Source organism: Dioscorea cayenensis, chromosome 6 (genome assembly GCF_009730915.1).
Source record: "Dioscorea cayenensis subsp. rotundata cultivar TDr96_F1 chromosome 6, TDr96_F1_v2_PseudoChromosome.rev07_lg8_w22 25.fasta, whole genome shotgun sequence".
NCBI classification, from domain to species: Eukaryota; Viridiplantae; Streptophyta; class Magnoliopsida; order Dioscoreales; family Dioscoreaceae; genus Dioscorea; species Dioscorea cayenensis.
Window position 1 is genome coordinate 3,658,513 of NC_052476.1, and position 13,228 is coordinate 3,671,740.

A 13,228-nucleotide genomic window follows, 5' to 3' on the forward strand; every position below is an offset into this window, starting at 1 on the left:
TATTTTTTATTGTGATGAGGCGGCGAAGGCCAGATGTCGCTTTTAGGAGAACAGTCTCTCACAAAAATTATATTCCTTGAAGAAATTGATTTGATGATGACTCACGATGAGTTTTATGTTTTAATGCTTTTAAAACTTGTATTTTGCCAAATTTTGGTATTTGTGAGAGTTGGACACTTTTTTTTTTGATTAATTGTTCTTTATATACTTTATATTTAATTATTTGAAATTAATGAGCCACTTTCAACCAACCGAAGTGTGTTACAATTGCAGGAGCATTACCCTACTAAATCACCTATGTGAGTATAGAACTAATCATGGTTGAGTCCAATGTTGCAGTGGGTCCCCTCTCTTTCTATTTGTTGGTGTTGTAATCTTGTAGCTGAGATCCCTAAAAAGTCACCAATGGTCCATGAATCATAAAACAGTATTTTGAAAAGGTCTCAACTTACTTCTCAGCCCTTGGTCTCCAGAAACACTTCAGATCAAATCCTCTTATTTACTTGTGAACCCAAAATCTTATATAAACTCTTACATTTAGGTTCTTGTGCTTTCCACTTCGGTTCCTCAATGGAATTACTTTACAGAATAGTCTCACTACAACTGTGATAATACCCTGAATATAATTTTCAATAGGTATCCAAAGATTCAGGTTATTATAATAATTGCCAATGATAAAATTTATTGTGGACTATTCGTCTATCTCTTTGTCAACTATAGTATTTATTTTTCTTCATTTATGGTTTCTTGAAATTTTTGGTACACCCAGTCATGCTTACTATGTTTGTCAAATATTTAAAGTGTGGATACAAATTAGGACCATACTAGAACCTTGGACATCTATCGGATTAGTTGCTAGGAAAAATTTTTATAAAAAAATAAAAAATTTAAAAAAAAATAAAACCTAGAAAGTTGGATGCCAATGGCTACACTACTGGTAGAGAGTGTCAGTTATGTAAATAGAAAAGATGATTAAAAAAGCTACCATTTTTGAAGAGTGAAAGCCACTCTTAAGTAGTCAAATATCATGCATCATAAATGTGAAATTGATGACCTACTAGCAAAATGGCTACCTTAGGGGCTATGTGTAGCTACTACCCACTACTCAAAAAACAAAATTAGAAGAAAAAGAGTTTGCTATCCTATATAGGGGTGTATTGGAGCCGAGCCGAGCCGAGCTTTGATGTGTTCAAGCTCGGCTTGTGACTAAAAAGATGAGCTCGAGCTCGGCTCGTGGCTCGAATTGAGCTTTAAATATTGTTTGAGCTCGGCTCATTTGGGGAATTATTGAACTCGAGCTCGGCTCAAGCTCGACTCGAGAAAGCTTGTTTATTAGTTCGTTCAAGCTCGAGTTCATTTAACTGCTTGTTTAGAAGCTCGTTTGAGCTCGTGTTCGCTAAATGCTCATTTAGAAGCTCATTCATGAAGCTCGTTTGAAAAGCTCGTTTATAAAGCTCGTTTATGAAGAATAGAACCTATATGTTCACAAATAATATACTTATGCATTTTTTACATCAAAATAAATCATCAATTGCAAATTTGCAATGAATAAACTAAAAATATGAAATAACAAATTCAAATACAATCTTGAGATAAAACAACAACATAAAATCCAATACAAGTAATTCATCCATATTGAAATAACAAGCATTTTGTCCATAATCACTTAAATAACAAAGCATAAGAACACTTGAGCCTTTCTTCTAAGCAAACTCATCATCCTCCCAACAAACTCACAAGTCTAAGCATCTTGCCAAAAGCATAATTACCTAAAAAAAAAAAAAGATAAAATAGTGTTAATCACAAATAGAAAATGTAAAATTCAAAACAAAATGTAGTACTCATACCGATATTGATTACTAATTGTCTTCTTGTCAAAGATGCCTTCATTTTAAAAGAAATTCAAGGACTTTCTTCTTCTCCTACAAAATGTAAAAAATATTAAAAATGGTCTTACATATAATTAACTTAAAAAAAATAGGAAACATAAATTATTTTTACTTACTTTTTTTTTTCTTTGAATCCCATAATAAGCTCTCAACCAATCTCCACCACACATCAATGCTTCAACCGTAGCCGGTGCTAATGAAGCACGATGCGACTCAATAACTCTTTTGGTCATACTAAAAGCCGACTCCGAAGGTACTGTTGTTATTGGTATGGATAGAACATCACAAGCCATCTTTGACAAAACCCGAAACTTCAAATAATTAGCTTTCCACCACTCCAAGACATCAAATGGAGGATCAATGCTCTCATTGTGTATGTGAACACCTTCTTCCAAGTACACATCTAATTCTGACTTTATCAATTGAAAAGAACCCACATTTCTAATGAAATTATCAAATTCAGCCCTTTCTCTTGATCTACCAACACTAGCACTGGATGAAGAAGAAGTTGTAGGAGCAGAAAGTTGACTTTGAGTATCTATGTCACTCTTGGCCTTGAAAGCTTCTACATACTCATTATAAAGCTTGTACAGTGATGATCGAACAAAACTCATTTTGTTTGGAACATCATCCACTGAATAGAAAAAAGGGAAAGCCCACTCAACCAAAGTCATCTTATTCCTTGGATCTAAAATAGCTGCAATTGATATCAACAAATTATTGTCCCCCCAATATTTATCAAACTTTCTAATCATTCTTGCTGCCATTTGTCTCATAAAATCATTATCATCTTCCACATGTTTAGACAAAGCTTTCTTCACAGTTGTGAGTTCAAGGAGAAACAAATTTGAAGTAGGATACTCACAACCTGAAATAACATTTGTAACATAATGAAATTCTTCAAGAAATGTGCAAACAGTTTGGACTTTACTCCAATCTTCTTCGGATGGCAAGTAATGGTAGTTTGAATCTCTTAGTTGATATCTAGGAAAGACATCCTTCAAATCTAGAGCGGCTTGAAGCATGTAATATGTAGCATTCCATCTTGTGCAAACATCAAGAACAAGCTTTTTATTTGACAGATTTAATTGCTTAGTAATGTCACTAAACATAGTAAGACAAGACACACTTTTACTAATATGCTTCACACTTGCACGCACATTGCAAACTATATCACTAATTTCACCAAGCCCATCTTGAACCAAGAGATTTAAAATTCTGATTGTTCAAATTCAGATTAGCTTTCAACAAATTCACAGCAACATCATTATAACTTGCATTATCAACTGAGACGCTCATCAACTTTTTCTCAAGACCCCAATCAGCAATGCATCTTGCTAACTCATCACAAACAGCAACACCAGTGTGTGGAGGGACAATAGAACGAAAGCATAACATACGTTTTTGCAATTTCCAATCATAATCCACAAAATGACAAGTGACAACCATATACTCTACATCTTGCACCGTAGATGTCCACAAATCAGTAGTGATACTAACTCGATCAACTTCTTTCAACAATGAAGTTAATCTTTTTTTCTCAATGTCATAAGCAGATATACAGTCTTTTTTTGACAGGCCTCTACTTATTCTTTCCCAATTAGGGCTAACAGTTCTCATAAAATGATTAAAAACTTCATTCTCATCAAATAAAAAAGTTAAATCATGCACTAAAACCATATGAGCATAAACTTGCCGCACCTTTGCTTGGTCATATTTCCAGGTTTGAATTGCATTCACACTTTCGATTTTTGCCAAATTTGTTGAGAAAGTCACTCGCCTTTTGTCCCTTCAATGCTAATTGTCGTCTCACACACACCTTCAAATGGCGGATAAACTGAGTTGTTGCTCCAGACTTCAATAGGCCAAGTTGATGCCTACAATAAATACATTCTGCCTTTTTTGTTCCATCCGAGAGAGTAACTTCTTTGAATTCATCCCAAACTTTGGAGGTCTTCTTTCTTTTCTTGGCTGCAAATGGATTCTCTTCTACTTCATCATCTTCAACATCGATGGGAGATTCATTAACTTCAACATTGTTAGCCTCATTAACAGCATTATCAAAATTTCCCACACTTCCAATGGGACTAACATTAGCAGATGATTCATCAATTGATGCAGGAGTAGACATTCTGCAAAAAAAAAATCCGAAAATAAAATCAGAGATGAAAAAGAGAGATGAAAGAAGAAGAGAATGAAGAAGGTAGACTTACCTTTTCTGTTTTTTCGGAATGAGAAGCTCATTGAGATGAAGGCTGGCCGATGATGAAGAACGCAAGAGCAGGTCGTGGGTGGGTGGTGGACTGGTGTGGCGGCTTAGGTTGAAAGGGTTGATGAAAGAAAGGAAAGATGCTAGGGTTTGGTTTGTTCTGATTTTGTATTTTTTTTTTGGTTTTTTGTAAAAAAAATTAAAAATTCCATTATGGGTTTGGGCCTTAAATAAAATTTTCCTTCCAAGGGCACTGCCCCCTTGACCCCTACTCGCTGACCGGGCAGCGAGACCCCCGCCGAGGCGCTCGCGCCCTCGGACTCCCGCATGCGACACGGCCATGTATCATCAGGGGCATACATCATTTAAATATATAATTATTATTATTATCATTATTATTGTTGTTGTTGTTGTTGTTATTATTATTATGTATGGGATATCCTTAATTTTATTTTTTTGACGAAGGTGACAAACTTCACATACTCAATACGTTAGTCATATCTTATTTAAATAATCTTTAATACATCAATGATCAGTATGTACGTACAATATATGATGTAATACTTTAAATTGAAAAGCCAAATAATAAACAAAAATTTAAATAACTAAGCACTAACTCTGAATAATAAGCAGGAATAACAAAATAATACATAAAACACTTAAATAACTATACGCCAACTTATTAGAATAACAAGTAGTATTGACCAAACAATACATAGAAAGTTAGAAACTTAAATAATTAAGCCAAATAACTTTAATTTATGCTTTTATTTATCATTTGCCATTTCCGTTTAAAGTATTACATCATATACTGAACATACTTATTATTTTAAGTTGTTACTCATCATTGTATGTTTATACATATTGTTATATGATATAAACCGAAATCTTATTAATTAAATATTACAATTTACAAGTATGTGAGTCAAGTAATAATATTGATGATAATAATAATAAGAATAAGAATCATAATCATAATCATAATCATAATGATGATGCCAATAATGACATAGTCACATATACACCTTAATATACATGTATATAATAATAATAATAATAATAATAATAATAACAACAACAACATATGTGATATACATGTATTTATATTAATATATATACATATATATATTCATATATATATATATATATATATATATATATATATATATATATATATATATATATATATATATATATATATATATACGAGCTCACAAACAAGCTTATAAACGAGCTTGTTCACGAGCTTGTTCACGAGCTTGGTCGTGAGCTGTGTTCGAGAGCTATGTTCATGAGCTTGTTCGTGAGCTATGTTCATGAGCCAAAACGAGCCGAGCTTTTGGCTGCTCAAGCTTGGCTCGTTTATTAATCGAGCTTGATAATCAAGTTCAAGCTTGGCTCGTTTACAATACGAGCCGAACATGAACGAGCCCTTACCGAGCCGAACACCGAGCCGCTCACAAACAGCTCAGCTCAAATACACCCCTACCTATTAAAGGTTAGGTGATCCTTGATTTGTATAAACTAATCTGGGTTGAAGGATAACAAAGTGGTACAGACTGGACATACACATGCATATGGGATTTTAAATGGAGTTAAGTTTATTCTATGATCGATATTGTAGGCAATTTGTTTCCCTAAAGGTTAAAATCTATGTTAAGGCCAGAGTTTTGCTTTATTTGATGAGTATAGTTTTCACTCAATTGGATCAAATTTTTTTAACTCATGATGAATGAAATATGAATTAGTTTTATCAATTTTACTCTTAATCTTATTGTTTTTGTGATGTAGTATATGTGTTTTAATAATTTAAATAATTTTAGTGTAAACCGCACATATATCATTAAACTATTGGATCATTCCATTATCATGATTAATCCTGAAGTTTGTCACTACTTGAAGTAGAAAACTACTAGACGTGTTTTCTTCTCTGCACTAAAAATTGATATGACCAAGGCATATAATCGGGTGGAATGGGGGTTTATATGTTTTATGTTATAGGAGCTCGGCTTTGTGGAAGTGTGGATAAACCCTATCATGTTATGTGTATCTTCAGTTGAGTTCAAGATTATGATTAATGGGACATTAATTATACCATTCAAAATGACTTGAGGTCTTCACCAGGGAGATCCGCTCTCACCCTATGTGTTCTTACTTTGTGCTAAAAAGTTAATGTGATTGCTGTAGAAAGCTGAACGTGGTGCTTTCCTACATGGTTGTTGCTTGGCCAGGCATTCTCTAATGATTTCCCATTCATTTTTTTACGAATGATGCTCTCTTGTTTTTTCAGAGCTACTGACTTGGAGTGTAATCGTGTGAAAGAGTGTTTGGAACCTATGAACTTGCTTCAGGCTAAAAGGTGAACTTTGAGAAACTGACAATTTCATTTAATCATAATGTCTCTCAGGACCATCAAGCATCTCTTGAAGCCATTCTTTGAGTTCTAGTAGTGCAGCAGTTAGGTAACTATTTGGGTCTTCAAGCTATTTTTGGCTGGCATAAAAAAGATATTTGTCGTTACATCCTAGACAAAACTTGGAGGAGAATTCAAGGATAGTAGCGCATGTTAATCTCTCAAGCTGGGAAGGAGATCCTTTTGAAGGTTGTTGCTCAGTCTATCTATGTTTATTTATATAGTTTGTTCCTTTTACCAAAAGCCATTTGTTTTAAATTAGAATCCATGTTTAATAGATTCTTATGGTGTAGAAGAGGATCATATGATCAATATTTACATTGGTGTTCTTGGGTGAAGCTTTGTTGGCCAAAAGAACTCGGTGTCCTTGGCTTTCGGAGACTACATGAATTTAATCTTGTCATGCTTGGGAAATAAGCATGGTTATTGCTTCAACATCCTGACTCATTGGTGGCTAAGCTCTACAAAGCTCGGTGTTATGGTTCCAATGATTTCTTGTGTCATACCCACCCCTTTTAACGAGGTAAATGTGACACTCATCAGTTAAAAACCCATTTTAATTGGAAAGCTGACACTCCTGTAAAACAAAAACAAACTTAAAAAACACGACTGACAACTTTTACACCAACTACAGGTTTAAATACATGAACATAACAAACATAATTACTTCAATTTGCAGGTACAATCGCTACAAGATCACAACACCAACAAATAGAAAGAAAAGAGACCCACTGCAATCCTGAACTCAACCCTGACTGGCTCTATACTCATTCAGTCAAACTAGTAGGGTCCTACTCTTGCAATTGTAACACATTTCAGTTGGTTGATAATGGCTCAATAATTTCAAATAATTAAATATAGCGTATGTAAAGTATATAAAGATTAATTTCTCAAATAACTTCACAACTTTCACAAATGCCAGAATTTTGGCAAAATACAAGTTTTAAGAGCATTATAACATAAACTCATCACCAATCTTCATCTAATCAATTTTCCAAGAAAATATAATTTTTGTGAGAGATTGTCCTCCTAAGAGCAACAGTTGGGCTTCGGCCTCTCATCACAATCCAAAATAACATGTTTTGCATAAATAAACTGTAAAATCATTCTCAAATCATTAGTCTAAAAACACTCTCTAGCTTAGCTGTCGTTGTGAGTAGGTTAAGAGCCATCAAGGTCTCATAACCTTGACGTTGGTCATTGATATCCCCATGTGGTGATCACAGGTTTCTCAACAAAACTAAACCCTATCAATGGCTCTACACACCTTTTGACCAAGGATAAACTCAGGATTAACCATGCCATCTCCCATCAGATCGGACCGTAGAAACCCTACTGCAGTGTGAGACTAAAGTCTATAGTCACCATTAAAATTCTGTGAAAGCTCAATAGCATAATACATGCATAATACCCGCAAAATCCAGATCTAGGACAGCATCTCTATACCAGGAATGAAAACCAATTCCACAAGCATTGACGGTAAAATCATTTTAATATGCACACATGGTTTCACAAACCATTCAAAGTCAAGGCATACATAACTATTAAAATAAATACATGAAATGAATAATTAAATCATATATACATGTATTTTCCACAAATAAAAGTATGTGTATAATTATACAATATTGGATGTACTAATACGGTTGCTATAGCATAGCAAACTACTAATAAATATAAGTATCCTTTAATGATATAAAGTATTAAACATAATATAATGAAATAATTAAACAATTATTTCCAACTAGTAGCCATTAAGCAATTATATTAAAATGGTAGCAATTAGCCAATTATTTCAAAATAATAGCCACTACCAACTCACCTGGTCTCCCTTAGGTTTCTTGCTAGACCTAGAACATCCTCCCAAGCCTGAACAACGCCTAACAAGATAACAGAATAAAATAAAATAAATACAGACTCATGCAGAACTGACCCCAAAAGAAAATACAAAAAACAAATAACTAACACTCTAATTGAGCCCACTTACTCCAACCAGTTCAAACCGAACCTTGCATAATCAAACTAGGCCCCAGCTTACACTTAAACCAACTCAATTTAGGCTAAACCATTTTAAACCAACCTAAACCAACCTCAATTTCACTGAACCAATTTTAATTTAACCAACCAGTCTTGAACCAATTCCAATTCCAATTCTTATACAAAATCTCTTGAACCAGCTTGGTTCAACTGAACCCAATTCTCCTTTGAATTGGTTCACCACAAAATCATTAGCTCAAAACCTGAACCAAGTCTAAATCAATCTCAACCAACTTAACTTAGCCAAAACAATTCAAGCCCAACCACAACTCATCCTGATTTGATCAAACCTAGACCAAATCAATTCAATCGAACTCAACCACATCAGCTCTCATCCAAACCCAACTCCAATCCATTTTATTAAACTTGACTAAACCAAACCCAACTCAACCAATTTGGCTAAGCTCAACCATTATCATTATCATCTTAAGCATCATCATCATCAACTTAATTACCCAAAACAAACCCTAATTCCGGTTACTACAATGATCTACAATAAATCCGAGAATTCCTTCACCATTCCAAGGAAAATCCATCAAATCTACAAGGGTTTTTCCAAATCAATTGGAAGCATCCATCAACTACAACGATAAACCATTCTTTTGTCACTTAAATCCAAGCCCAAATCTCACAAAAAAAATGTTAAAACTTTAGCATGGTTGCTCAAGCTTTTTAACCAAACATCATGCTTTATTCCAACCAAGAAGACTCTTTCCAAACAAGCAACCACTCCAGCGAACTCCCTCTGGTGATCTCCAAGCCCATCTCCTCAAAACCTCAAAATGCTCTCTCTTTTTTCTTTCACTGATTTAGAAGCCCATTGATGGAGAGAAAAAGCTTCAGCTAATCCAAATCCTTCTTTCTCTTTAACTTAACAAGTATAGCTACCTGTGCTTACGCTACGGGCTTCATTATTAAATGCAAATTGTTTCAACAACTATAAATAAAAAAATTATTTCAAAAACATAATAATTAACTCACATAACAAACTCACCTCAATTATCTTATTCTACTCAAGATCACAGCTTTCATCTTGCAATACATCATTGCAAGTGATGACCAACACTAATCTATATATGTATATATATCGGTAAATAATGAATATTTTTAGATTTATATATATATATAAATAATGAATATATATATATATATATATATATATATATATTATGCTAAAAAGAAATTTTTTAAAAAAAAAGAAGGAAAAAACTATTATTAGAAGGATAATAAAAAGGATTTTCATGCTTAAGAAGGGAAATGTTTGAAATATATATAATTACGACATGAGAAACATATCTATTTTTTTAATTTCAATTCAACCCTTAAGGCAGAAGAAAGATAAGCATTACGTGGTTTGCGGATATTATTTTAGATTAAAATGAAGATGATTATGCTAATTCCATTCTTATATATATATATATATATAGATACTATGTTAATATTAACATTTTTTATAATAATATTTTCTCCTAATTTATTTTGTAGTTATTAATAGGTATGTAAATATTGTTTATACATGGAATGTATTCCTTTTAATATTCACAAGTATTCACACATACTCATCTATGTGAATTTTATGTATACAACTTATACGTGATAGTCTTCTGGGTACTCTATATATATATATATATATATATATATATATATATATATATATATATATATATATATATATACATAATCTTTCTTATTAAATAGTCTGAAACTAATCTAATGCGTCCCTCTATGCCACGTACTAAATGGATTGAAGTCGAGGAAGAGACTGGCTGTCTGAGGGCAAACTGCAGGTACTGGCCTGATCATCGGCTCATCTCTTGCGATAGATCGTTTTCTTTTGTTCGGACTACGTTTGATACTTCACATCTATCTGTTTAGATCTTGGACAGTGGAAGCCATTGAATATATGACCTGAGATAATATTCTTCTATAATGGAATATATATATATATATATATATATATATATACATGCTCTATATCTGCCTCTCTCTATATATTATATAGTTGTAGGCCAGAGGCCTTCAGAACTCTCGACGGTCTGGGATCTCCTTGACATGGGATTTGTTTTTCTAATTTTATATTATTTGAATCTGGGCATCTTTTGCTCTACGTGCGACAGTAGTACCTTTAGGGGAGAAAAGTAGGGCTAGGTTTGGGGTTCCTCTCGTTCGCCTCTGCTCATATCGCTGACAAAGGATAATTCAATAAAATGAAGGAGAGCTTAGAAGGTATGGCCATTACAGTGATACTATATATGAGGTTGAAATCAAATGATGAAAGTTATAAAAGTAGACATGGCTTTGTAATCAAGGTAAAAGCAAATACGCAGAGTTGGTGTTTTTCTTTGTGGATTTGCAAAAGCTTCATTTGATTACCTGTTTGAAATTTTCTACTTTGCACCATACGCTGAAATTTGTTAAGTTCATACTATTTCTCTACTGACATAGTTGTATGTTACATTTAAGACTCTTTAATAGGGTCTTTGACATCATTGTCAAAATTGTTTTGCTCCTTTCTTTTGTATTACTATCTTAGAGGCTCTACAGATGCTTTTCGTGACATTTTGGCCTTTTAGTTCTCATTATTATTATTATTATTATTATTATTATTATTTATTATTATTATTATTATTATTATTATTATCATCATCATCATATCAATCACCATCATCATAATCATCACTATATATATATATATATATATATATATATACATATACATATATATATTCATTTTTCCATAACATATTAAATATCTTTAAATTGCATAAGTTTATATTATTATTATTTACTCAAAAAGCTAATTTTGACATTTTCAATTTGATGGTGTGCACATATACAAAATTTATTCATATCATTCTTTTGTATTTAAAGTAATTTTATGAGTGGGGCATAACTATATTGGTAATATTGAGGTATATATTAATGATATTAAAATTATTTAACTTTCCATATATATATATATGTGCACTATATAATAAATTAAGGTGGGAAGAACCACCATATTTACGAGACTTTAATAGAGATAGTGAGTAGAACATTTTTATGGAAGCAATCAAAGAAGGATCTAATACCAATTATGAAGGGAATTGGTGTGGGTGAAGAGCATTACATGGATTACATGTTGTTTAGAGATTGTTTGAGGGTGACTTATCAACAATGTATAGAAGTTAATTTGATGTTTGTGAGGATGACATTGTCATGTACTCGGAAGGATTCTTAGTAAGTAGTAAGACTTGATTGTAAGGTTGTTTTAAGGTCGACATTCAAACGGAAAACCCCAGTTTACAGGGGTTTGAGAATGGGCTCTATTTATGTGCTAGCGAGCTTATTCCAATGTTGGCTTATTTGGTGTTGGCTCAAGTGGTTTGGTATAGTATTTACTGTACTTCCATAAATCAAGTATATAATAAACATAATTTATACAATATATGGTTACATATTAATTAATAGGGATTAATTAAATATATTATATTCTAGGCTATCATAATAATAAATATATTGATAATAAACTTCATCTTTGTGTTTTATATTTTTCCTTGATATATAAATTTATTTTATTTATTATTTGAAAAAAAGATTGGATTATTGTGGTCTTCATACTTCTCTTATATACATACACACACATATATATGTATATATATATGATAATAACTTGATTTGAAAATGCATGTATATAAACCCTAGTTGTTATTTCAAAAAATATTATGCGTTTTTTGATATGTTTTTGTAAGGGGTTGGTGTAATGCGCGAACAGGATGTATAGCTGATGGTAGATGAAGAGATGATGAAGATGAAGATGGAGAAAATGACAGAAGAGAGCATAGTTAATCAATAATAATGGTGAAAAAATCATTCCATGTTGTCTTAATTACATTATCTCTGCTCTGTAACTCAATCATCATTACATCATATCTATTACTCTCTCTCTCTCTCTCTCTCTCTCTCTCTCTTACTCTCTTTAACACTCTGTATCTTCTTCTTTTTGATAAGGTTTCATTCTCTATATTTCTATTAAAACTTTGAGTATATGGTTCATACAAATATATTCAAAGATAAATTTGTTATACTTATGGTTCAAGTGCTAAAGGGTAACAATGATGTAGTCTTTTTGTTTTATCTTTTACTACTCTTTTTAAGGGTGTGTTTTTGTTTCGGAATTATTAACAAAATTATTCATATTTTTATTGCTTGGTTGTGCAGATATGCGCAGATGTCTTTTCAAATGTCTTTACCCAGAATCTTGGGCACTTCCTTCTTTTCATGGTATTAGCTACCAAAATTGGGCCCCAGTAATGCATTTTGTCTTTATTTGTTTTCCTTTTGCTTTTTGTGTAAATGTTTATATGATTATGTTAATCTTTTGTGATTGTAATCTCCTTTGTTTTGAGTATTTTTTTTGTTTTAATTTTCTCTTTTTAGTGTTTTTATTAGCTTATGTTGTACTTTATTTATTAAATAAATTGGTGGTTTATCTACTTTTATAAATATATATCTATATATATGTATTTGTAGCTTTTATTTTTTATTTATTTAAGTACATTAGGTAATTTGGATTGTATTAAGGTGATCTTTGAATGGACATGAGAATGTGTATTTTAGAAAGCAGGTAGGAAGTTTGAATTTCTCCACCAATTATAATGAACAGTGTAAAATGACTTATCTATGGCAATACGTAACTGA

The 13,228-nt window shown here is 32.2% G+C and overlaps 1 protein-coding gene across 1 annotated transcript; it reads right to left on the bottom strand.

The window, feature by feature from the left end:
• Positions 1–355: 355 nt before the first annotated feature.
• LOC120263059 (zinc finger BED domain-containing protein RICESLEEPER 3-like) lies at positions 356–4,440 on the bottom strand. Its single transcript, XM_039270981.1, has 6 exons — positions 4,379–4,440; positions 3,780–4,021; positions 3,076–3,523; positions 2,006–2,993; positions 536–616; positions 356–391 (listed from the first exon to the last, which is right to left on the bottom strand). The coding sequence occupies exons 1-6, from the start codon at positions 4,438–4,440 to the stop codon at positions 356–358; spliced, it is 1,857 nt and encodes a 618-aa protein (XP_039126915.1).
• Between the last annotated feature and the right edge of the window lie 8,788 nt (positions 4,441–13,228).